General features: G+C 32.6%; 1 protein-coding gene across 2 annotated transcripts; it reads left to right on the top strand.

Moving 5' to 3' along the window:
* Positions 1 to 16,514: 16,514 nt before the first annotated feature.
* On the top strand, positions 16,515 to 22,191 carry LOC139512120 (uncharacterized). 2 transcript variants are annotated; one of them, XM_071299511.1, is made up of 7 exons: positions 16,522 to 16,586; positions 17,049 to 17,131; positions 17,762 to 17,835; positions 18,586 to 18,696; positions 19,342 to 19,461; positions 20,608 to 20,796; positions 21,399 to 22,191. In XM_071299511.1, the coding sequence occupies exons 1-7, from the start codon at positions 16,527 to 16,529 to the stop codon at positions 22,055 to 22,057; spliced, it is 1,296 nt and encodes a 431-aa protein (XP_071155612.1). In that variant the 5' UTR covers positions 16,522 to 16,526; the 3' UTR covers positions 22,058 to 22,191. The 2 variants fall into 2 exon arrangements, with proteins under 2 accessions (XP_071155613.1, XP_071155612.1); XM_071299512.1 differs by lacking the exon at positions 17,049 to 17,131 and having other exon boundaries at positions 16,515 to 16,586.
* Positions 22,192 to 27,340: the final 5,149 nt, after the last annotated feature.

Below are 27,340 nucleotides of genomic sequence, written 5' to 3' on the forward strand. Positions count from 1 at the left end.
CCCGTTCCTTTTTCACGAACGTGACCTACCGAACTAGAATATTTACTACTTTTTTAATAACATGAGCAACACGACGGGTGCCACATGTTGATCTACTTACCCTTCCGTAACACCTGAGATCACCCCTAGTTTTTGATGGGGTTCGTGTTGCTGTTGTACCCCTATTTGTGACATTTTTTCCTATTGTGTCTGTTTGTTTTGTTCACACGCCGTTGTCAATATTATATAATGGAATTTGACGCGACTGTCATACACGTGAGTTGTTTGGCTATCTTTAAAACCAGGTTCAATCCACCATTTTCAACATAAGAAAATGTCTGTACCAAGTCAGGAATATGACAGTTGTTATCCATGTGTTGTATGTGTTTCAGTTTTTGATTTGCCATTTGATTTGACTTTCCGATTTGAATTTTCCTCGGAGTTCAAGATCCACCATAATTAACAAAATCAAAGGCCACACATTCATATGACAACATACAAATAGCTGCACATTCAATCAAATCGGTCGTTGATGTCGTCGTTAGTATTTGGAAGGTAGGACAATCGGTAACTAAACGAAACATGCCGTCAACAACTTTAGATTGCATTGGGTCAGGTTGGGCTTCTTTCGATACTGTGAAATAAAAAGACAAAATGAAGACAGAGATATAGGATTATCAATTGGCTTATAAATCTGTTGTTGCTAAGACTCATTGTTTGTTGTTTTATATAATGCTTTTAGACCATTGCATATCACCGACTTTTGACTTTATATTTTTTCGACAGGTTATCTTATCTGTGATGGGAACTACCGGGCTTTTCTGGTTGCACGAATACATAACTATTATTGTACTGCGTAGCGAGATTGGCCGGGAGTAACGATTTGGACATCCTAGTACTCGGTCAAACAAGAGCTACGTAAATAAATAAATTCAAGATTTCACTCGGTAGAATTTTGATGGAAAGTTAACTGTTTAAGTGTTCTATATATGACCAAATCATCAGAAATCAGTAATCTTTCCCCATTATTGCACCGTTTATATATTTAATTTTACTTACTAGTATTTTGGTGGCTCGCAATTGATCGAGTACCAGTATGTCTAACCACAGAATATGTAACCTGTCGAAAAAATATAAATTCCGAATTCAAAACACAGTAATATGAAAAAAGACGATTGAACGTTTTAAGTTCTTGAAAAAGTAATGTTACAAATTGCCTTGGACTAAAGTCACATACAAATAGTAATTAGAATTTCATATGTTATAATTAACAACGATCTGTATTTGCAACACATGATCTTGGTCTACGAGAGAAGGGCCATGGAAGCCAATAAATGGCATACACAATTTGCAATATCATATCTATCACAGATAAATTAAGACAAACAAAATACACATTTATGTTTTTTTTCTCTCAGATAAGTCGCTCGCTTCAAAAAGAAACTTATTCCTTGTCCCCCACATTTCAAGATGAAATATTTTTAATGTATATAAATATTTTTTATTTAAATAGGTAAAAACCTTACCATCACTATCATAGACCGAATCCAAGGTTGACAGTACTTTTTCGAGGGATACCAATCTGCTCTATCACCCTCTCAGCTATGTGTTATTTAATTAGTTACTTTTAGTATACCACATATCCTATCACTGTTGTCTTTTACAGATTAAAAGTATTTTCTGTCACGTCACGTATATAAAAACGTAACGGGTATTAGAAAAAACAACAAAAGTGAGGCAAGATGTTTTTTTGTTTTTGTTTTTTTGACAGTCAAACAATAAAATCTGAGCCAAAATGTAAGACTTGTATTTAATTACTTGATGTAAATTACATTTATTGTCCTTTAATCGATTTTTGATTGGTCTTGAAAAAATTGTCTCCCGCTCTGCCATGTAATAGAGTAAATTGTCACCCTCGTATTAGCCAATCAAACGCTGACATTTTAACGTGAAGTATACTAAAATTATATGATCCATCGTAAGCAATTATTCAGACATAATATAACCGATATATAACATGTAATATTTAATTGAAAACCACGAAACAACAACAAAATCACTGAGCTGCAACAACAACAAAAAATAAAATCACTGAGCTGCAACAACAATAAACAAAAAACCCGACGTTTATATTATTACAGGTATATTTTAAAAAACAACAACATTAACACCAACAAGAGTATTACATGATGATTGGGTTTGAAATGGTGTTCTTTTATATATTTTCAAGCCATCGCAAGACTATTTATACGGAATTGGATTTATAATGATGTTATGCTTTGTATATTATAACCATAACGGCTGGTAATCCTCACAAGCAGAACAATTGGGTTTGCAAAGAAAACCGTGAGAGGATTTTCTGGTTATGCTTGAGTGGAGTCATTGTCAGCGCTTCGAAAGGCGTGTACATTTCTAAAATTGCAATTCTATAATTAAAGGATTGATAAATGCTGAAAAAATGCGGCTTAAATTTCATTTACAAAAATTGCAACAATCACTTCAAAGAAAGGCAAATAACTTGCATAGTTTCAGTGAAGCTCTTACTAAATAGAATTTGACAATGGAAATGGTTACATCGTAAAATATAAGTGGTTTAAATTTAAGATTGACTATGTTTTTCCCGCGTGCATGTAAGAATTTAATGTATGTTTTAGACCGATAGAACACACCACCATTGTCTGCAGTGTGATAAATTATATTCTCAACGTCTAAAGTTGAACTTCAATGAAAAGCTGGTACATGACATCGTACTAGAGAGCAGCTACTGTGACAAGAAATCTTGTCTTTCATTTTTTCTTAATATGCACTTTGTCTATATGCCTTTTGAGGTTACTTCGAAAACTTTTCTGTTGCTTGTCTTTCAATTTTGCTATGTACTTTGTCTATATGCCTTTTTATGTTTCTTTGTTACATATATGACGTGGTCATTGTGTTATTGTATTATGGTAAATTTGTATATTATTGTCTTTAATTTTTGCTTATATGCTTTGTCTATTTGCCATTTTGTACTTCTTTGTTAAATTTTTGTATGTTTTTTAGTGATTAAGATTATAACAAAATATTGAATGGTGTGTTTTTGACATTTGTACCCATTATGTATGTTTGTTTTGTTCATGCATTGTTTTTAATATAATGGAATTTGAAATTGGCTGGCATACAAATGAGAGATTTAGCTAGTTATAAAACCAGGCTCAATCCACCATTTTCTACATAAGAAAATGCCTGTACTAAGTCAGATTTATGACAGTTGTTATCCATACGCTTGATTTTGCCATTTGATTAGGGACTTTCCGTTTTGAATTTTCCTCGTAGTTCAGTTTTTTGTGATTTTACTTTTCATCTAAATGGCTGCGATGTTGGTAACACTTTAGATGAAAATGTCTCGTCACAGTTACTGCTCTTTGTGTCAAGTATGATGTCATGTACCAGATTTGGATAAAGTTATTATCATATAAAGTCAATACCAGATTGGAATATTCATTAGCTTTCGAGAAGAGTTAACTCCATGCACAACAGTAAACGATACACATGTCTAGTCATAAAAGTAGTCACCCCGATTTGAAGTTTTTGATCTGTTGAATTAGAAAATGACGATTTGGTAAATGTACATGCCTTTTGAAGCGGTGGCAAAGACTTCACTCAAGTATAACCGGAAAATCCTCTCGTTTTTATTGCAGAACCGATTATTCTGCTTGTGTATATTACCAGTCGTGACCATGTCGATTTTTCTACTGTGTAAAAAAATCCTGTGTATATAGTTGCTTAAACAGAAAATAATATCTAAATGAAATAGCTGATTTTTTATCTTATTTTTTCCTTAAAGAAAATATAAATATAACATTAAGACAATTCATGAAATGAAAAAAACTAAATTTAAGCTTCTATTAACTGTTTATTGCTACCTAATAACTGATTGAAGCAGTTTCTGCGTAAGGACCACACGCCTTTATATGCAGTTTGTAAAATGTGAACATGCTCCATCATTATGTATCATATGAGATATGTTAACATCATACGACGGAGCAGAGGGTATGTTAAAAAAAGGGGTGAAAGATACCAGAGGGACAGTCAGATTCATAGATCGAAAACAAACAGACAACGCCACGGCCAAATACAGCCCGTAACAGAGAAGTGATCGAATTGATGTTTCTTTACCGTCAAAATTGGCTACGTTATCGACAAACTTAATTGAGTAGTGACCGAACTATTGGTACTTTAACGTTAAAAATATTGACAATGCTGACAAACTTTCATGTGTCGATAATCAAGTTTAATACCGATAATATTGAAAATAATTCTTATAATATGAAACAAAATATGTCCATGCACCATTTCGATTGGGATAAAAGTAGTCATTTCTTCAAAGTCAGAACAGAAAAAAAAGATTTATGGAAGGACGTCTTGATAGTATTATTTCCTTTACAATTTTACCCAAAACTAAAAGAAATATACTGGTAAACAACTAAAAAGGTGTTTGATAGGAATGAAGTCCTTTATTTTTTCGGACTACAATGTGTACCGTATGTGTGATAACTTTGAAATGTTTTCTCATATGTATACACAAAAGGGAGGACTGGTATTTGTACTTCTGTTAGAATATGTCTTCGTCCGTTTCACATGCCAAACTTTTTTAGTCTGAAGCTTTATCAAGGTGAATTGTTCCGTGTCTCCCCTTTTCAGGTCTGTCATTCGTCTACTTCCTGTTTGGCGGGGGCATCTGTGTCTCATAGACACATTTTTTCTGTTTTTTTATACAGTTTATACAGGAAAATTTTGTTGACAATTTTTTTTTCATATTACAAAATATTGAGGCAGGAGATTTTTTTAGTCAAAATCAGGGTCAGAATATTGTTTTCTAAAAACTACCAGGCCCCTTCCTCCATGAAAATTAAATGGTCCGTGGCAAAAATAAAAAAATCCCACATGTTCAACTTCAAAATTTGATCAAATTCTATTCTTAACTGTCGGATAACATACTAGGATAACACAAAAAAATGTCCTGTATGGGACGATTCTGTACTCATACTTCACGCGTAGTTGAGTACAAGTGTCCTCGTAGTGAACGCACCCGACTACGCGTGCAGTAAAAAGTGTACTCTTACGTCGGATACCGGGCAGTTTCTTTGTTATATCTGTACTTTATCAAATACATGTACATGTTAATATTTACTTATAATAATATTAAATAGGTAAAAATTATTGCTGAAAGCCTGTTCAGGGTTTCTTTCTTGTGTATGATTATATAATTTTTCACATGCCTGAACTCATTGACGATAATGTAGGGTGCTCTATTAGAAAAAAAATGGATTTCTAGTTCGGGTTTGAAAAAGAAATTTCGCCTTTTCTTGAGAATGTTTTGTACATTTAGTTTAACAGATATGATCCAATGGATATTTTCACATGGAACCTTCGGTAAATAGGAAAATGAAAAGATATGGGGTAATTTACAGAGAGACCACACTCCATCCATGAGAAAAACGGAGGGAATTTAAAAATCTAGAAGTCTCCTGGACAAGGCTTTCAACAAGGGTGGAATCTCACTACATACGTTTGGTCATCAAGAGATTCTGGTTTCTCTTAAAACTGTTACATTCAATTCGGATTTAAATTTAATTTACCGAAACATTTCCGTACATTAAATCTTAGGACGGTCAGAACATTTTAAGGACGCAACAGATCGAAGTACAATTTTAAGTAGTACATAGATGTGCAATAATTCAGCTTCCTGTACATGTTCATGAAGTTCTAAATTTTGAATGTTGATTTCTTTAAAAAAAACAACACCATTTTTTTACAATAACAAATCTCAAAATGTCCGTTAACAATGAAAAAGTTTGACCATGAAAAATCACATATCTAAGAAAAGCAGTCGTTTAATTGATTATAAGAAAGTTTCAGTATATCATGTCAAATTTCTTTAATTTGAGGGTTTTCCTTTAGTTACAAATGTAGCTCCATGTCTGATGGTGAAATAAAAATGAATGTCTCAGAAAGTGGTGAATTAGTTTCCATAAATGACAGATGAATCGGGCCAAGCTTAGTAACTTACAGTAAACAGACTACTGTAACACTGACGCACTCGTCGAACTGTTTAAAAGATTTGTGTTTATGACCAAAAATGTATATACAACTTCATTTATAAATTAATCTGAATTTCATAGCGCGTCGTCACAATAATGAAAGTTATAAAAAAAAAATCTATAACCAGCAGATCTATACTTCTATAAAGAAAGTATTCTTGTACAAAAGGGTATTTATTATAAAATGGTCCTAACTATAGAATAGATAGTTTACTACAAAATCTTAAACGGAAGTTTCGACAATTTTAAACAGAAGAGATTTGAAAATAAATTTAACTTTAAATAAACACTGAAATAATTTTAATACCTCGAAGGTGTAAAGAATAAACCAACAATCTCAATCTTTAAAAGTGTCTTTATTGCACTTACCGACGAGTCATGTTAACAGTAGAAACAGTGGATGTGACTCCAATAAATTCATTATATAAAAAAGAAGATGTGCTATGATTGTCAAGAGACAACTATCCACAAAAGACCAAAATGACACAGACATTAACAACTATAGGTCACCGTACGGCTTTCAACAATGAGCAAAGCCCATACCGCATAGTCAGCTATAAAAGGCCCCGATAAGACCATGTAAAACAATTCAAACGAGAAAACTAACGGCCTCATTGTAGTCATGAATATTTATCGTTTATATTAAATTGATAAAGATTTTATCGAGGTCGCACCAACTGTTTCTACAGCTAAGATCAGTTACATGTAACATGATCTCGTCGATTCGCACGACGAAGCCATTGTTTATGACAGAACACACATTCTAGATTATGTATTTTTGTTTCCGTCAGTTCGAAAGTATTTGATCATTTCAACTCCTTTGTATTTCATAATATGTGTCATGAACAAAGACATATGTTCGATTGAATAATGATTTCCTCGTAACAAATGATAGAAATTTCGGAGATCCCGTATTTGATCCTTTACCGTTAAAATGAAAATGCCAATGACAGAGGTAGATCATAAAAAATGTTTTACTGTGTTAAAAAAACTTCGACTTAAACAATGAAAACCTACACGTTGGACATGAAATATTTTGTCAATGAAGAAAATTAAATTATGTCACTTCTGAAATAAGTTTGTCGATAACGTAACTTATTCTGACGGTAAAGAAACGCGAATTCGATCACTTCTCTGTTACGGGCTGTAAGAAACGCATGTTACTGCTGAGAAATGGAAAATTGATTATTGGGAAGTTGAATTCATTCCGTTTGTCAAAGATTTTTAATAATGTGGAGTCGTCCATCTGCGTCAGTGTTGAGGAAACGTCAATGTATGAAGCAGTTCTCTAGTATCAGTAGTATCCTATAATTCAAGTTCACTGGGATATATGAGTTGTAAGTACTGACTGGAATATGGGTTATTCAGGGACAGGTCATCATCAATATATCTATTGTAAAAGTGTGAAATTATGACGTCACAATGACATCGCTACTCATTTTATTTGTCATAGCTTGTTCATTCGTTTGAATTAATCGTAACATTACCTTGATAAATAGTATCAAATCAAATCCAATGTATAGTGATATACAATTAGAAAGTTGCTGTTTTGATTTTGAAAATTTTAGTCATATCAACAAATTATCCTTCAAAATACTAACCTGGCACTTCAATAATCCAGTTTACATTCCCGCCATGGTCGGTGCTTATCTGTAAATCTTGTAAAAAGAAGGGACATGGATCCTCATATGCCAATAAAATGTTGTCGGTGCTATTTTCGCGTCCGACTTTTATATTTTCTGCTTTCCAAGACACCCAGAACTGTTTGTAGGTGAAACAGTTCATTTCACCATATCCAATGACGTCATCACCAAATATATATGTTTTTGTGTATCTTGCAAGTATCGATCTATTATTATGCCAGCCTCCAATTACAATGTTATAAAACGGTAGGTCTTCTGTTTAGTTAGTTAACAATTGCAAATGGGCGTCTTTACAACCTTTGACCTCAAACCTGAGTTCTTTTGTAATGTTTGAAAAGATGCCCTTAGTCGACAGTAAAATATTGTTCACTTGTCCATCGGCTGTAGTAACGTTTACATTAGCAACTGTAAAAATAAATCACATAGAGCATGTCAAAGATACCGATATGATACAAACTAAATTTGGAATTAAAAATAAATTTGAAGTGGGATATTGGGAAAATGAAAAAAAAACGAAAATGTCAAAATGATTAACAAGGCGATAAAACCGGAGAAAAGGCCAAACAATATAGAGCAGAATTTTTTCAATGACAACTGAAATCTGGAATATTAGCTTTAAAACATTCTTAAGCTCATTATACATTTAACTCGACTTTTAACTTCAAAACTTTCAAAATAATACTCAATCATCTATTGAGATATTAACATTTAATACATAAGGTAGTCCCTTATTTTAATTATGGCGGGAATTTGGGAATGTCACTGGCTATTTAGGGCACTATGGCTATTGTCAGAAAATTCGCCTTGCATCGGGTAATTTACGACCCATAAAAGAGATGTTTAGCGGGATTTTAACGTGCAAACAGATTGGGATGCGAGTACGAGGCATCGGAATTAATGTCTCCATTCTACAAAGGACTTATCTACGAATTTCTGCATCCTGCACAGTAAAATGCACGCCCAAATATGGCATCGGGTTCACTTTGTGACCCGGATTTATTTGTCTATTCTTTTTTAGACCTGACAGCGGTATACTACCGTAACCTTTATTTACTGACGGCCTGAAGATTGCAGTATTCTTAACCACAATCATCCTTTAGGTTTACATTTCTAGAAAGGTCATAAGCAAATATATTTTGCATGTTAAGTAAAATTATACTTCCACAAATTCTCTAAATGAGATTAAAATGTACCCTTTCTGTTGTTTTTCCGACGTAGTCGGTATTAGTTTCGGTTTGTGCCCTTTAAACTTAAGGACGCTTCACTATGGCAAAAGAATACGCATGCTCGAAAATCCTTTCTGGGATTGGACAAAATGCTGTCATGGTGGGTGATTTGGTTGTGTTTGAAAAAACGTCTCGTTAATTATATCGTGATGGAAAGCAAGTGAAAAGCTATAAATATTTGTACTAGATCTTACAAAGATTTATATTTTTATTAAAATAATTGTTTCTCCGATAGCTCTTTGCATCCGTGACAGCTGTTTCGGGACAATTATATAATTTTAATGTAAACTTTGTTGTACGAACGTACACGACTTTTAGAACGCACCTACGCATGTGAGATTTCCGCGGGGTTTTGGTGAATGTAAACAGAAAGAGGACCGAGAATACTGAACACAAACAGAGAAAACGTTATTCAAATGGTATCTTTGTGCTTCTGAAGGTTATCGAAATGATAGTTTTAACATATACTCAAATTTAAATACGTCGGATATCTTTTTTAAAGATAGTTCTTGTTTATTTGATACTTTAGAAATAAGTGAAATGGAACTAAATGCTATGCAAAAGTCGACAACTATGGAGAAATTATGATGTTTTTCTCAATGGCAAAATATCGCATACATGAATAAGAAGATACCATGTTAGAATAATAGGAAAGACATTTGCTTTGTGCTAACAGACACACCGAGTTGGGTTTGTAACATGCTCAATAAAAAAAAACTGTCCTCACGAAATAACGTAAGCCCTCATTTACTGAGAACTGAACTGTCTTTCTTTTAACTTCTTAATGCAACGTGCCTTGAGGAAGACGAAATAACGTAAGCCCTCATTTACTGAGAACTGAACTGTCTTTATTTTAACTTCTTAATGCAACGTGCCTTGAGGAAGCACCAACATGTTAAAGTTTTGTTTAAACTGGTTTTTGATCTGAGCGTCACTGATGAGTCTTATGTAGACGAAACGCGCGTCTGGCGTATAAAATTATAATCCTGGTACTTTTGATAACTATTTACACCACTGGGTCGATGCCACTGCTGGTGGACGTTTCGTCCCCGAGGGTATCACCAGCCCAGTAGTCAGCACTTCGGTGTTGACATGAATATCAATTATATGGTCATTTTTATAAATTTTCTGTTTACAAAACTTTGAATTTTTCGAAAAACTAAGGATTTTCTTACCCCAGGAGTAGATTACCTTAGCCATATTTGGCACAACTTTTAGGAATTTTTGATCCTCAATGCTCTTCAACTTTGTATTTATTTGCCTTTTAACTATTTTGATCTGAGCGTCACTGATGAGTCTTATGTACAGACGAAACGCGCGTCTGGCGTATAAAATTATAATCCTGGTACTTTTGATAACTATTTACACCACTGGGTCGATGCCACTGCTGGTGGACGTTTCGTCCCCGAGGGTATCACCAGCCCAGTAGTCAGCACTTCGGTGTTGACATGAATATCAATTATATGGTCATTTTTATAAATTTTCTGTTTACAAAACTTTGAATTTTTCGAAAAACTAAGGATTTTCTTTCCCCAGGAGTAGATTACCTTAGCCATATTTGGCACAACTTTTAGGAATTTTTGATCCTCAATGCTCTTCAACTTTGTATTTATTTGGCTTTTTAACTATTTTGATCTGAGCGGCACTGATGAGTCTTATGTAGACGAAACGCGCGTCTGGCGTATAAAATTATAATCCTGGAACTTTTGATAAGTAATTAGGATCGAACTCGCATAGAATATCACGTTTCTAATATAAAACTGCAGGTTCTTTCGCAGTGTCTTATATTCAGAACACGAATGAACTATAATTTGTCACAGATTCCAAATATATGAAAAATCGTTGTATGTCATTTCGGCGTCTTTTATACCTTATTATGCTGTCTAGGTTTTGGGCATTGTTCACGGCCGTACGATGATGTCATTTGGTCTCTCGAAGAGACTGGTCGACACCGTGAAGATATATATATATATATTTAGTGTACACAAAAAAAACCACCTGTTTTTTAATGTTCGCGTGAAATTGAAATTTCATCTTGAGTGATTAAAATTAAATTAGAGGTGGGAAAGAATAAATTTGATATTACAACCTCTATAAGGGCCTTAAAACGATATTTTAATACGTTTTTGATTTTATTGGGTTCTACTCACCCTTTCCGTTCATTAAATCCAAACTAAAAAACACTTTTAATATTGCTACATAAATCTTCCAATCCATTTGTCTAGGTCCGACGTATGTTTTTCAATTTCAAATAGAAATCGGCCAAGAGGAGGACTTGGTAAAAACATGTGTATTGATTCAGTAAAACTAATTATTTTTCATTTTTATGATAACTACCAATACAAGTTCCACGTGGAATTAAATAAATATTTGTTTAGCAGTTTTTTTACACAAAAATATTTTAAAGAGAATTGATTTTCAAAAATGAAATTGAGAATGGAAATGGGGAATGTGTCAAAGAGACAACAACCCGACCAAATAAAAAACAACAGCAGAGGGTCACCAACAGGTCTTCAATGTAGCGAGAAATTCCCGCACCTGTTTGGTCGCTCGTAATCGATTGTGTACAAATATAGTTCCTGTTAATTGTTATGTGTGTAAACTTTAATATCTGTGGGTTTTTTTTCAAATTAATTGATGGCTCAAATTGTTAGTTATGTTATTTCTTTCATAGTGGATTTTAAGATATTTTTTATTAGGCTTTAGAACATTTGAGCATTGTAGGACTATGTGTCCAAGGTGAACGAACGGCAACTCTATAATATAAAAGCCGTGACTGTTCACATTGTGTCTTGTGACATTATTTCATATCTAAGCAGTTCCGAAAAGGTAAATTCTAGAGTATACGCCAAAGCGAGAATCAGATTTTCAACTTTTGTTTCATTTTGTAGACCGTGTAACTCAATTGTTTTAACTGAAAAAAATATGTCTTCACTGGGAAATTTCGAGCTGAAACAAACACTCTTTATGTTAGCAGGGACAATGCTCTGTTTTATAATTTTGTAATTTTTGCGCATGGGATCGTTAAAGACACTGACAGTGGTTCAAAGTATTGCTTGTCAAATATCTTTCTACTAAGTTAGCGAATGTTGCATTTTAATAGGTACTGCTCTGTTCATTCTTAAATTTAGCAATCTTTTAACATAGAAAAAACACCCTTTTCTATTTAAAATAGATATTTTACATTTGATAAGGTGTCCACTTTAAGTTAGTAATGGAACTTGAATAACTTTGAAATGTCTAATTTGTTTCAAGACTTAAACAAAAGGTTGCCACATATGTAATATGATGGACACACCAATCTTCAAAGACAGACTCCTTCTAATTTGCCATATCCTTTGAAATCTTAAATATCTTCGCTTTACGCTTTTCCCTAAAATAGCTGACAAAACGTTTAAATAATTCTGCTTTCAAATTCATCTATTCTTCTTCTTATTATACCCCCGCTTTGAAAAAAAAGGGGGATATACTGTTTTACCTCTGTCTGTCCTTCCGTCAGTCCGTCAGTCCATCAGTCCTTCAAGTCTGTCAGATCAGTCCGTCCGTCCCATGAATATTTTTCGTCACATTTTTCTCAGGAACTACACTACAAGGATTTCTGAAAATTGGTTTCAGGCTTGATATAAGTCAGCTATACCGTGTGATGCGTTTTCAGATTCATCACTCAACAACCTTCTGTTTACCGAACACTTTTTTGATTTTACACATGATAGCCAAGTTGAAAATTTTTCGTCACATTTTTCTCAGGAACTACAATACAAGGATTTCTGAAATTTGGTTTAAGGGTTAATATAAGTCAGCTATACCGTGTGATGCGTTTTCAGATTCATCACTCGACAACTTCCTGTTTACCGAACACTTGCATATTTTTACACAATTAATATTATCCACTTGCGGCGGGGGTATCATCAGTGAGCAGTAGCTCGCAGTTTCACTTGTTCAAAACTATTAAAGGTTAAGCTTTTTCATGTCCAGCGACACATAATACAGTGTTATCAGGATTCATCATTATACTATGCGGGAACATTGCTATATAGTTTTCGTTATATAGTATCGATAATGTTTATGTTAATATTGCAAGAAATACCTCAATTGTTAATTTTTTTATTAAACATTAACATATGGAAAGGTTTGATATCTGGACTTTGTGTTACCTGTTGTTGTTTGTCTATGTTTACACGGGATTTTGTCAGAGTGTATGTCAAAATTTTTGATGGATTCAGTCGAGGATTATGCCAGGCAATGGGCCAATCGCGAGAAGGAAGACGTAGACATTCTTGTCGAATGGATTAAGGCAGTGAGGTCGTTGATACAAATCAGAATTAAGAAACTGAATGGGTCTATCAATGCCCATTCTAAGTCAATCTTTAAAGACCTAAATGGTGCAAAACACGTATCCTACCTCCATGACAAATATTTTGTTGTCCCCGCAGATAAAGCCCCAAACAACATCGTTTTTGTGTGTAAAACTCATTACATTAACTGCTTGATAAACGAATTAGGTATTGACAATTCACTTGGAAACTCAACATATACCCTCACGACACTTACCAAAGAGGAAATCCTGGATAATCATAGGTCTGTTCTATGTTCCTTTGGAATTTCAACCAAAGATGAAGAACTGGATCTTCCATCACTGTATTGGATACCTAAACTACATAAGTGTCCTTGCAAACAACGGTATATTGCTGGGTCTTCCAAGTGCTCCACGGAACCTCTTTCTAAATTATTAACATCTATTTTATCAGCAATCAAAGACGGGCTTCAAAGTTATTGTGAGCTGGCGTGAATCAGATGTGGATACTTAAAAATTCCAAAGATCTTTTAGAGTACATACAATCTAACTCTCTTTCATCTTGTAACAGTATTAAAACATTTGACTTTTCTACTCTTTACACAAGTATTCCACATTCCAAACTAAAAGACAAATTGAAAGAGTTGGTATTGCTTTGCTTCATAAAAAAGAATGGCCAACGTAGTATCTTGTCTTAGGGAAGGATAAATCCTACTTTGTAAAGGATCACTCTGATTCAAACAAAAAATTCTCTGAAACTGATATTATCAAGATGCTTGATTTCTTGATTGACAAAATATTTGTTACGTTCAGAGGACGTGTTTTTCAACAGACTGTCAGCATTCCAATGGAAACGAATTGTGCCCCTCTACTTGCCGACTTGTTTCTTTATTATTATGAGGCTGACTTCATGCAAGAACTTCTTAGGAAGAAAGATAAGAAGTTAGCGATATCCTTTAACCCTACTTTCCGCTATATAGATGATGTTTTTTTCACTAAATAATTCAAAATTTTGTGACTATGTGGAACGCATCTATCCCATCGAACTAGAGACAAGGGATACTACAGATACAGTTAAGTCGGCCTCATATCTTGACTTACATCTAGAAATTGACAATGAGGGTCGGTTGAAAACAAAACTTTACGACAAAAGAGATGATTTAGCTTTCCAAATGTGAACTTTCCATTTCTAAGTAGCAACATTCCAGCAGCACCTGCATACGGGGTATATATATCCCAGTTGATACGATATTCCCGTGCTTGCATTTCCTATCATGATTTTTTTTTATAGAGGGTTGCTCCTCACAAGGAAGCTATTAAACCAAAAGTTCCAAATGGTGAAGTTGAAATCATCCCTTCGTAAATGTTACGGACGCCATCACGAGTTGGTTGACCGTTATGGAATAACCGTTTCACAAATGATATCGGATATGTTCCTTACTTCGTAACTACAATCTCCTTCCCTTTCATGAATGTGACCTACCGAATTAGACTATTTACCGGATTTGTTATCACATAAGGTAGCAATAAACAGTTAGGAAAAAATATTAAAATTTGCCCTCATAAATTTTACCATCCCCTTTTCATTGCTTTCTTGCAATACCAAGCTTACTGTTTGTGTCATATATGTGCATATGTATGTAATCAGAATCTTCCATAGATTTTATATCCAGTATATAAAATGGTACAATACAAGGACTTTAAACAATAAAATTGACATGTATTGTCATTCTTAAAGACTTAATTCCCTCAGAAGTTGATTAAGAATCTAAATATCAATAGATTTGTAATATGGAAAGTCTTAAATTATACAATTTTGAGCTTGGTAAGTATGCCATAAGTATGCAATCAGAATCTTCCATAGATTTTATATCCAGTATATAAAATGGTAAAATATAATTTCTTTTCGGTGTATCCATGGCAACAATCTGCACTTATTTGCTATAAAATATTGCAAAAAGGGGGAACAGATGTCACATATTTCCCCAAAATTTGGCTAAAAGTAGAATTTAAATCGCTTGAAGTAATACCTTTTCTGAAACTGAGTACATATATCATTCAGTAGATCCAATGAAAATCATATGTCTTTCGTCTCCTTTTTTTGTAAAATTGCGTCAAAAACTTCGTGTAGAAAAAGAGTGTTTGTAAACATTACATTAATTTCTGGACCGATGGCCGGTGAAGCTATGAAAATACGGATTGTCAAACAGAAAATAGCCAATAAAACATGTTAAAAACAATCTTGATGCTCTTATAAACCATCTTTGAAGGCTAAATTAGTACTCAGCTGTCTAAAAATGAATTTTATTACACAATAACTTTCCTATTTGAAAATCCACAGGGGCCAAAATGCGAAACTAAACTCCTACCTGTGTATTGCTACCTAAGCAACACGACGGGTGCCACATGTGGAGCAGGATCTGCTTACCCTTCAGGAGCACCTGAGGTCACCCCTATTTTTTGATGGGGCTCGTGTTGTTTATTCTTTAGTTTTCTATGTTGTGTCATGCGTACTATTGTTTATTTGTTGGTCTTTTTCTTTTTAGCCATGGCGTTGTCAGTTTTTTTCTTCGATTTATGAGTTTGACTGTCCCGTTGGTATCTTTCGTCCCTCTTATAGACTGTTTTCTATTGATTAGTCCAAATCATTTAGTAAGACTTTATATCCTTGCTATATATTATTTATCAACAAACTAAAGTAAAGTAGAAAAAAAATGTAGAGTAATGAAAGAAAACGCTACAAATGCAGAGATCGGTATCGAAATATCTAGTTTGTTCACTACTTTGCACTGGGGAAAGTATAGCTGTGCTTCTTTTAAAAGTCGGTCCATAACAAGTATGAATACATGTATTATATAAGTACCATACTATGTTAGTTAAATGAGTCCTATGTTATAAATTAATTCTGCCTTTATATGTATTAATATAGAACTAGTCAAACCTTTTTCAAATAAAAATAAAAATAAATTAAATGAAAAGAAAACTAAAAAAAGTTGTGTGTTAAATGAATTCAAAGAATAGAAGTTATTAGTCTGTCACCAGTGATCAGTGAAAAGGAACACTGTCATTATTATGTCAACAATATGCATTAATATAAAGGAATATTATTGATATAGTTCCACTCCCACCAAATATCCATAACATAATATTAATTCCATTTGTATCATAAGTGTGTTGATGACAAACAATAATAAAGAACGTTATAAATAGATTACTGCAATTATATCAGTTATATTTAAAAACGGTATTTTGACAACTATAAATATAAATACAAAACTATGACGTCTACATTTAAACTTTAAAAATGTGTACTAAATACTACGATAAATGTTGGTTAGTCATTTATTTTTCTGTCGTCAGCCATGTAAGTATTACTTAAAGTTAACTTAGATCAACGTAAATAATCGACTCATATTTTATTTAATATCGTAATTGTTGAAATAGACTGCATTAGTTTATTCCAAAGAAAATAATAATAATACTATACTTTGCATAACTTTTTGTGATCTTTCCATCCTAAACTTATAACCTTTGTCTTTTCTTACAGGAGCTAATATTTTACACATTTTTCTGATGATTTCAAAGATTTAGGTCACAAAACAATATCTACACTTCGTGCGTTTTATGTTTATCACTCCCCATTAAATGGACCAAAAGTTAAATTCTAGTAAAAGTGTTACAATAAATGAAATATGTTAAAAACGTGCTATGCTTATGTGTTTGCTTGAAGATCAACACAACAATAAACGGACAGAATAAATCAAACATCGATCGTTAAATGTAAACAATTATGTGAAATTATTAATCATGTTGAAAATATTTTTAGAAAATCGGATCAGTAATACGTGGCAAACGGGTATTCCTGAATATCTATTTAAAGGGAACTTCAAATTTGATAAAAGAAAGTCAGTAAGTTTTCAATCTAATACTAACAACGTAAATAAAATTTAAGTTTATTTCAAATTAATCAATCTTAGTATTTGCCTTATCATGTATATTTTTTTTTATGGAATTTCACCGTTAAAAGGCAAAAATAGAAGAATAAAAAGACTCACTTTGACATTTGTTTGAATTAATGCGGAAGTAATTATACCATGTATACGTGTTCTGTTCGTCGTCCTTTGTTTGTTTTTGTTTTTTTGCTATGACGTTGTTTTTACTCTCGATTTATGACTTGAATGTCCCCTCATATTTTAACTAGGATCTTTGAATCCAATTGCTCGCTTATAACATTGGAACATTAATCATTGTCGTTTGCCTGTCGTCCTGAAATGTTTTTCGCATAAACGAACAACATGATGTCTACCATGTCTACGGTACAAGTGAATAACTTATTAAATGTAGTTGGACAACCTGACTTAAAGTCGAATATTTATTTTGAAATTTGTCGACAATTTTGTGGTGTCAACGTGTTTTTTCACCTGTACAAAAATGAAACTACTACAATGGTTAGTAAAAAAATCCAAACAAATATAATTATGTTTAATGAGGGAACAAAATAATTAAACTGATATATATGATGTTGTTATATTTCTGTAGAGTTGCATTACTGAACAAAGGAAGCCAAATAGAAAAAAAAATAATCATGGGAAGCAAATCCAGCAAATCCAGAGGTACGTTCATGTATCATATTATTTAATTTTTAACCCTAAAAGCCACGGGAAGGTTATATGAAATCAAAATTTTTCGCAGTTATAGTTAGACGATACCAAATCAACCATGAGAATTGAAAACAAAAGTGTATATATTTTTTGGAAAAATCACTACAAAGAAACAATTAAACGAATCAGCAATAAAAACAAAAAGCTGGATCGAAAAACATATGCTTCGAAAGAAAACGCAACGTATAATTTACTGTTAGCGACCGTTTTGCTGCTCGTGACAAATGAACAGACGGCGCCATTTTGCATTTTTTAATGCTGAATATTTTTTTTTAAACTAGATCAGATGGAGATAAACTTGACTTTTAAAAAACTGATCAGCTTTACAATATCTACAAATAAGTCGATGACGTCGAATCTTTGGTTGATTCCCATAGTATTTTTTCCTAAACTTCTCCAAAGACAATTTTCACCTTTATTTGTTTGCATTTTTGTAAAAATGTTAGAGCAGACGACAATACAAACTATCAAAACATTCATCTTAAAAAAGGCCAATATGCCCGGAAATAATTAGTCAACTGTAAAGGAACGCAAATAAATAAAATTCTTTTTTATGCTTGAATATCAAATTATGTAACTTGGATTCAAACTATGAAAAATTCAGGAAATAAGAAATAATTGCGTTAATGATGTAATTTTTTTTAAATATTTTTTGATGGTTATGCTTCTTTGTATAAACTGTTTTCGTATGTATATCTTCAGGACCCAAGCGATTGGATATCAATGTAGAAAACTATATACATGGAGATGATAATATCATCATTGATCATACAGCTCGAACTCCGCAACCATTTTGTTCTTCAGACACAAAAGGTACTTCATATCTTTATTGAGATGATAATAGGAAATATTTAAAAAGATTTTATTTATATATATCAAACATATTTGACGACTGTAGAAAAAGAGTAGACCATTTAATTTTTTTTTGTTTGTCATGTATAACATGTTTGTTTGTAAGAGCCATGTCTTTAATGCATTTGCTATTATTAAAATCTAATTCTATTAATAATTTCAAAAAATGCACCAAATCCTTTTATGGTAAAAATGAAAGTTTTAAATTAACAAATAACAAGATAAGAGATGTCTCGAAAACATGATATATTTAGATATTTTTTTCCCCTCTATACACCATATTTATTCACTAACTTTCTGGCAGACGTATATTTCAGCTCTTATTTTTACCATGTTTCATAAAATATATTTTAAATTAGAAGTACTTCCTGATCAAATGTAAAGCCGTGACCTCTAGATATATACGGAATTTAAAAGGAAAAAGTGGGGGCTTAATATTATATTCAAGTCTAGGCAAAAAATTTAAATTCCATTTAAATAAATTGAGTGAAAAGAAATATCCTTGCGTATCTTCTGTGGAAAATTTAAATCACTTAGTTTTTAAATTCTCTTATTCAAGTTAACCATAAAAAAAAACCACTTAATTGTTCATGTCTTTTTTTGTAGGAAGTGCAATATCTATTTCTGCCCAAAACATGATCAAAGGAAAAAGAAACCGAATTGAAAAAGGACCACCTTCTAGCACACATAACGTTTCAGCAGTCAATTCAAAACCAAGATGCAGTCGTAAGTTCATAATTTTTTATAAAAAATAGAATTATGTTTTCAAGTCTACAATACTCAGATCTATGAAATTATTAATACATAGTTTTATCATAACACATTAAAAAATGTTGACTGCTGTACCCCTATTTTTGACATTTTTACCTATTATTCTGTTGGTTTTGTTCACACAACGTTGTATATAATGGAATTTAATGCGACTGTCATACCAGTAAAACGTTTGGCTAGCTATAAAACTAGTTCTATCCACTATTTTCTGCATTAGGAAAATGAAGTACCAAGACAGGAATATGACACTTGTATCCAATCGTTTGATCTATGTGAACCATTTGATTACGGACATTCCGTTTTGAATTTTCCTCGGAGTTCGGTATTTTTGTTATTTTACTTCCGTTATCTATATGCAAACCACGTTGCATGACAGATGACAACTGTTAGCAGGAGATGATTATTCTGTTAATTACACGATTTTTCTTTGTTGGAGTTATGGAAATTGAATAACGGTTATTTATTTTCCTTTTTAAAGTAGTTTATCTTTCAAAAAAGGAATCATCCGCATTTAGTAGTTTCTAGGTAAATGTGAGGCTTCTATCACAGTATGACATCTTATTAATGCTAAATAGTCCTTTAATCTGACACTTTACAGATCATGTCATATTCCCAAGTGTGGCATTTTGACTGAGCTTTATTACCATCGCTAGAGGTGTCTACATAGAAGGAGCTGTTTATCCTGTTGATGCAACCCTGAACTCGCTCTTGTGGTTAAAGTGATTTCCTCCGTTATGGTTTTGATACCTTGATTTGTATCTTTTTCATCGACTTATGAAATTTACACATCGATAGGCTACAATTACAAACTTTTTCGACCTAGCTTGATATCTCTTTTTAGTAATTGATAAAAATACTTTTCGTTCGTCAAAAGACCTTTTCTGTAATTACAGCAACGGTCAACCCCCCAAAAAAACCGCCAAAGCCAAGGACATAAAAGTACCATTTAGTGACACAAGGAACCGAAAAATAAATAGCAAATCCACCCATGATGATTGAGGGAGTTGGAACCCTTTTTTCTATTAATTTCGAAATTCATCAAGGAACGAATTTTAGAAAGTAAACGACTTTTTTTTGTATTAACAATGTTTATCATTACAGCCACTTCTACATCATCGTCTGATTTTTTGAAAACTATTGACGACAAGGATTTCATCAGAAACAGAAGAATTGTCTCAAAAGCGTCACATTCTGTCGGTATGATAAGGGGACCAGGTGGAGGTGGAACTGGATTTAGAGTTGGAGAGAATTATGTCATGACCGCTCGACACGTTGTTATTGATAACATAAGTAAGTTATAGATCATAAAAAATCTTTAGTTTATGAAAATTAACATCAATCTCATATGTTCATACATCAATTTCAAAGATCAAATTTATTCGTTCAGTGTATACAATAAAATTGAGAATGGAAATGGGGGATATGTCCAAGAGACAACAACCCGACCAAAAGAGCAGACAACGTACAGCCGAAGGCTACCAATAAGTCTTCAGTGCAGCGGTAAAATTCCGCAGCCGTAGGTGGGCCTCAGCTGGCCTCAATAAAAGTGGTACTATTTCAGTAAAAATGGACGCCATACTAACCTCCAAAACATATAAATGAACAAAAATTAAAAGAGGCTCATGACTTGGAACAGTTGCAAAGTTGCTTAACTTGTTTTTGTATATAAGTCTTATTGATTGATATTTTATAGTGTGTTACACTACTATTTCAGTATGGGGTAAACGTGTAGATCCGCTGCATATATTTTTTGCACCTGTAAGATAATCTAGGTCCAATCTTAATTCCAGTAATAAAATTAATTCCAGTAATCTGTTCACATCAACATGTGTTTAAAACAAATATATCTTCTTATATCTGAATAGTTACATTTTCTTGCATTGCTTTTTTAGAAGTGTGCAATGAAATCAAATACTTGCGGTTAAAGAACAAAAATTTCTTCATTGAATTTGAGTACTTAAAGCACCACCAAAAACAGAACGATGAGCAAATATTCTACTTCAAAGACATGGTGTATCAAAATGAAGAACAAGATACAGCAATACTAGAACTTGAAGCTGACAGTAATAGACCTTTTCCACCACCCATTAACATTTTTGAAAGTGTAGATGTTGATAGGCCAATATATTTGATAGGACACCCGAATGGAGATCCCCTTACAGACGATCCAAAGATAGAATTATATCAGTACTGTAAAGAAGAGGTTGATAGATCCATTCAATGGGCGTGTAGAATTTCCCAAGACTATAGAAGTCATTATGATGGTATCGATGATAAAAGAAAATGTCTGTTTCACTGTTCATCACAACACGGAGCATCAGGGGCATTAGGGGTCATGGTTATTCCCCATTTTGATGAACCAGTTGGGGTTTTAATGTTATTACGCGGATTTCCGGGTTTTTATTATTCCAAAAAACTATCATTTACAGACGACGAGAAAACGAACTTTTTAGTTGTCGAACAGGGTGTACTTTTAAAGTCCATTGAAAACGACATGATATTGAATGGAAGGCCTAATTTAAAAAACGAAATATTTAGTAATGTAATATGACTTCTTATGTACTAAGTATATAGTAAAAAAAATTTACATTTAATTATTGTCTTTTAATTTTATGTGTTATATGTTGTTTTGAATTATCGTTCTTCATAAACGAATGAACGCAAGAATAAAGTTGACTATATTCACTTTGTTGACTATATTCACTTTTGTTTTTGTTTGATGTTTTATTTGTATCTATTTGATAAGTTTAAGCCTTTTTTTAAATTATTTTTATAGTCTGTTCTTATATTGATCTGTAACTGTTACACCAAAAAGGTTTACAAAAACATGTACCAAATTAAGTCAGCATATAAAACTGGCTTTGAACTAGGTCTCGGTAACTGTGAGTGCTCACAGATCTGTACTTTTTTGTTATAAGAATGAAAACCATGCGGATGGTGCTCCATGTAAGGTTGTTTGATTTTGACGAAACTTTGCTTAAATGATCAGGTTGACTTCATATAAAAGTCCCACAAGTTTGATGCTGTTACATCAATGGTAATCATGGTAACAGTAGGAATTTGTTATTTTCTCTTGTTCATATGTAGATGCTCCTAATGAAATACAGAGACTTCATAGATTTCTCTAATAGTAAAAAAGACTATAATACTTCTGAGTGTTTAAATACTTTTATAGCATATATAGCATGTGTAAGAAGTATAAATCACATAATTTCATTAAACATAATGATAAATATAGAAATATATTTTTTATATCATAAAATGATTGAAAATATGACCTTTTCACTGAGTTGCACTAAAACAGACACTACAGCCCAAAAGACGCTTTAATTAGTCCTAATTTTTTTAAGAGCATTACATTCTCTTTGGTTAAATATATCTTAAAGGGAATTCGGTTGCAAATTAATTTTATGGATTAAATTGGTCGTTCAGAGAGCCCCCCCCCCCCCCCCTTTTTTTTGTATTTTAGCAATAAGATATGGAAAATCTCATATTTTCATGAAATAAAGCATTATAAAATAAGGAGTTGAATTATATAGATTATTACATGCCATTTAGTAAAAGTAACAAGAACAAAAGTTTAGGTTACAACAGCAAGCGATAGACTGAAATTGATACAAACTAAATCCGAATTGATAATATTTTATGAACCGCTGTTATGTTGGTATGCTCATGTAAAAATGAACGAGCATATATACGGATTACTTGCGGGTTTGCCTCATTTATCTTTAAAGAATATTACAAATTATGCCGGTGACTTCCAGCACCATAGGTTGATGTCCTGAAACTGTACTATAAGGAATTTTCCGTTCTGTATTTTCCTCGGAGTTCAGTATTTTTGTGGTTTTACTTTTTTTCCTTCAAATACGTTGGGTTCATACTAGTAGTAAAATTCGATCATACTATGAAACATTTTTTTATTAGTTCAAGTTTTTCCCATCATTTTATGTAGACTTTTATAATTATTTTAGAAGATAAAAATGTTCAGTGGTTTAGAATCATTGTTTGATAATATATTTAAACTATGTGGTGCTGCTATACCTCAAACAGATCTTAAAGAGTGAAAAGGTTTACGTTGATTTTAAACGGTTTTTTATGGATACCTATCTTTTGTTAAGGAGTGTATTTTGAGGTATCACGTTGATGTTTCAATGGATTGCAATATGTCTCTCATAGACGTATCGTACTTTACGGTATACCTTGTGAGATGCGACATGAAAGAAGGATGGCAAGCATATACCCAAATAATATTTATATATTTATTTATCATCGTTTTGAGGTTGTTATATGTATTCTACATCTTCAAATTTTACCGGAAATACCTAATTTAATCTCAATTTCCACATATTGAATAGAAAAAGTTAATTATTGATCAAGCCTTCCCAATAAAATTGTCTCAATTTCTCCGATAGTTTTGGTGTACATGTATTAATTAAGCAACCTGATTTGAAATAGTGTCACCGCATTGCATGCTGTTCTTGTAACAGTACTAAGCTATTTGTTTAAGGTAAAACCAGAAATATCTTCGCACCCAATTTATAGTGTTTTTCTTTAACTGAGAGAAATACGAACGTATTTTATATTAGGAACAGTAGAAAATAAACAATAAAAAAAACCCTTGTACAATGCCTTGGACATACATTTAAAGAATGTCAAGGCTAAAAACAACAGCGAAACATCGAGGTATTGCTTCGAATTTTAAATCATCAAATTCATATCAATCCCAATGTATAACAGATGAAAATACTAGACAACAACCGCATACTTATAAAGATTTGTTAGTCTTGCACACTCCTTACTATGAAAATATTGTGGTAAATGTACAGCACATGGTACATGTATCTAACTTCCAGAATAAATCATACTATAATCATTGATACGCCAAAAAAGCTGTTTGTTTTACTTTGTTCTGTATGCGTACTTGTGCTTATTTTTAAATTCTTTACTTTTGATATAAAGACCCAAAAATTTCAAATTCTTAATCATAACTAATCAAATAATATAAACATGTGTTAAAATCCAAAACGTTATGGGTATGTCGTCGATTCCTGGTTTTTATAGTCTCCACTTCTGTAGATGTATTTAAAAGTGTATTCGGTTTAAAGTGGTAATCATTGGTATGAAGTGAACTCGAATATTAAGCGTACACATCAACATATTTAAGAAAATAAATATAACCCCACCTTCTTGATTAAATTATATTGAAATGATACAGCACACCATGAAGATGTCCATGACAAATATTATTCTTACTTAAAGATTAAGAGCCGTTAGATACCGTTTAGGAAAACACATGCTATATAAGTTAAACTTATTTGAGAGATTTGATGTGTATGTTTTATAGAACACATGTTGAAGTTGGAGTTGAAGCAGTTTCTTCTTCGGAAGAAGATAATTCAAAAGGGATGAATAAAAAGAAGAAAAATGATTGTTTCTAAATAAAGGCAACTGTATCATACCGGTGTTCGATAGTTTTAAATCGATTAAGCAAAACCAAATCCGTGTTACGAACTAAAACCTAGGGAAAAGCTTCAATTATAAGAGGAAAACAACAGAACCACAGAAACACGGAACTCCTACAAAAACAAACGCCACTATACATAGAAACAGACTACTTGATAACAAGTATCATATTACTGCCTCGATTAGGTACAAGACATGATAAGAAAACATTGGGATGGGTGTGTGTGTGTGTGGAGGGGTAGGGGCTGTTGTACCTGGTTTTAGGGTTAGCCAAACACTCAGAACAGAGAAAGACATAAGTTAGAAATTAAATAAACATTTATTAACATTTCAACGATTGATCATCGTGTTAAAAAGTTGATTGCTTTGATATGTTTATGCTATACCATAAAGATAATTATGAATAACTAATCAGGTAAATTCCAGATTGATCTTCCTAACAAATTTACAATTAAGTATCGGAAAACAAATTAAAACCAGTTTTGTATGATGAGCCTTTAGCCGGAAGTGAGCTTGATAACAGAGACAAAACCTCTAAACTATTTCATGCACATTTTGTTTTTTAACCTTTTTTAATTTTTTTGTGCGGGACAGTTGGTGCAGATAAATTATTCGATATTGTCTTATGTCGAAAAGAAATGGTGTTATGTTTTTATTGACTGCACCACTCCTAAAGATTTTGAAGACATATGAAAGTCAAATGAGTCTAAACGCTGTCAAAGAAATAAGATCGTACATCAAAAGACTTATTCAATAAACGTGTAAAAGCATTGTTCAGGTATAGAGCAACCAAAAGGGAATATAGAGAACTTGATTTACAATATACACGGTACTCTTATCTTCTTCAGAAAGTATTATCAATCTCATTACTAGAATCTCAACACGGTTAAGGCAGTTCAAATTATGAGAGGTCGATCCTAGCATTATATTGTATAAACCTCCATACATTACATTATTCAAACCAGGCAAAATCGTAAAAAAAAACAATCTTCTGGCTGCTGCCAAATTTAATAGTACTGATTCTGAAGCTGACTTAAAAAACTCTTTATAGATACAAGGATTACAATCACATACGTCAAACGCGTTTTTGTCGATAAAAGACTTATTATTGATGCTCGAATCAAAAACGTTAACCAGGCAAAATATCATCGTTAATCTTTAGATGCATGTAAACTACCTAGCTGCGACACGTCTTCGATATCTGTTGAAAAAAGTGCGTTTAACTTCAAACATAAATACATATAATCTGCAACACTAAGCGAGCAAAATAAGATATGAATTTGAAATCAAACTGAATGTAATGAATGAAATTAAATATCCATTCGCATCTCTCATTAGACCTCTTCTGTCTTTTAAATAAATCATCATTTGTAAATGGTGCATTTCGCATTAAAAGTGGTTGACGATTGAAATCTTTTTATAAATTAGATTAACATATAATTTCCATTTTAAACGATATCCTTTTGAGAGCTTCTCATTTTAAGACAAGATGAAGAGTTTTGATTAGTCAGCTATATATGGAGATTCCATAATCAATTTTTAGACAGAAAGAGGATCAATACTATTTGTAATCAATAAGTTATTTTCGATCTCTTCGATTTTATATGATCATCGTACTTTTAGTGAATGCAATCTACAGGACGTAAATGTTTCCAGGTAATTGTTGCATTTTTTTAGTTGTTATTGTATTTCAAACATCAACGTAAATTCATGATGCTGTATGATGGAGAATCGATATTCAGATTCCGCCATTTTTAATTATTTATGTAAACAGATATGCGTCTTCTATGTATTTTCTCGAATATACAACAGTTTCGTCGACAATTAACAGTTCAGTAGAAACAATAAGTAAATAATTTAGTTGAGGTTTAACTATTGTATGGAAGGAATAGCTGCAGTTTGTTTTAGCCAATTGCATTACTCCATGATGTAACCATGGTAACGTCTTCATTCAAGTGTATCATCCTTCTGTTTTAGGAGCACGACAAACACAGAGATTGGTTTGAGTCGTAACCGATATTTCTTCGGAATTTCATTTGTGTACTAGTTTTTGACTTGACAATGACGCCTAATGCATTAATTAATGGGTCAAGTTATGTTTCACGACTTAAATAAGCTTTTAATGATGAATTGAGATGTGATTTTAATCTAATGCAGTGTTTAGTATTTTGTTTTGGTAAACGAGGTGGCATTTTGAATGACATGGCCAATAAAGCAGATTTAAAGACGTGAGTTAATTAACAATTTTCGCCCAAGTACTATGATGATACAACTAGGTGGGAACGTTATTTGCACCCCAGAGCTACAGCCAGAGTCTTTCACATGTAGTGTTGTTGACTGGATGAATGACCTTTGTCAAGAATTTAATTTT

The sequence above is a fragment of the Mytilus edulis genome, chromosome 2 (genome assembly GCF_963676685.1).
Source record: "Mytilus edulis chromosome 2, xbMytEdul2.2, whole genome shotgun sequence".
In the NCBI taxonomy this organism is placed as follows: domain Eukaryota; kingdom Metazoa; phylum Mollusca; class Bivalvia; order Mytilida; family Mytilidae; genus Mytilus; species Mytilus edulis.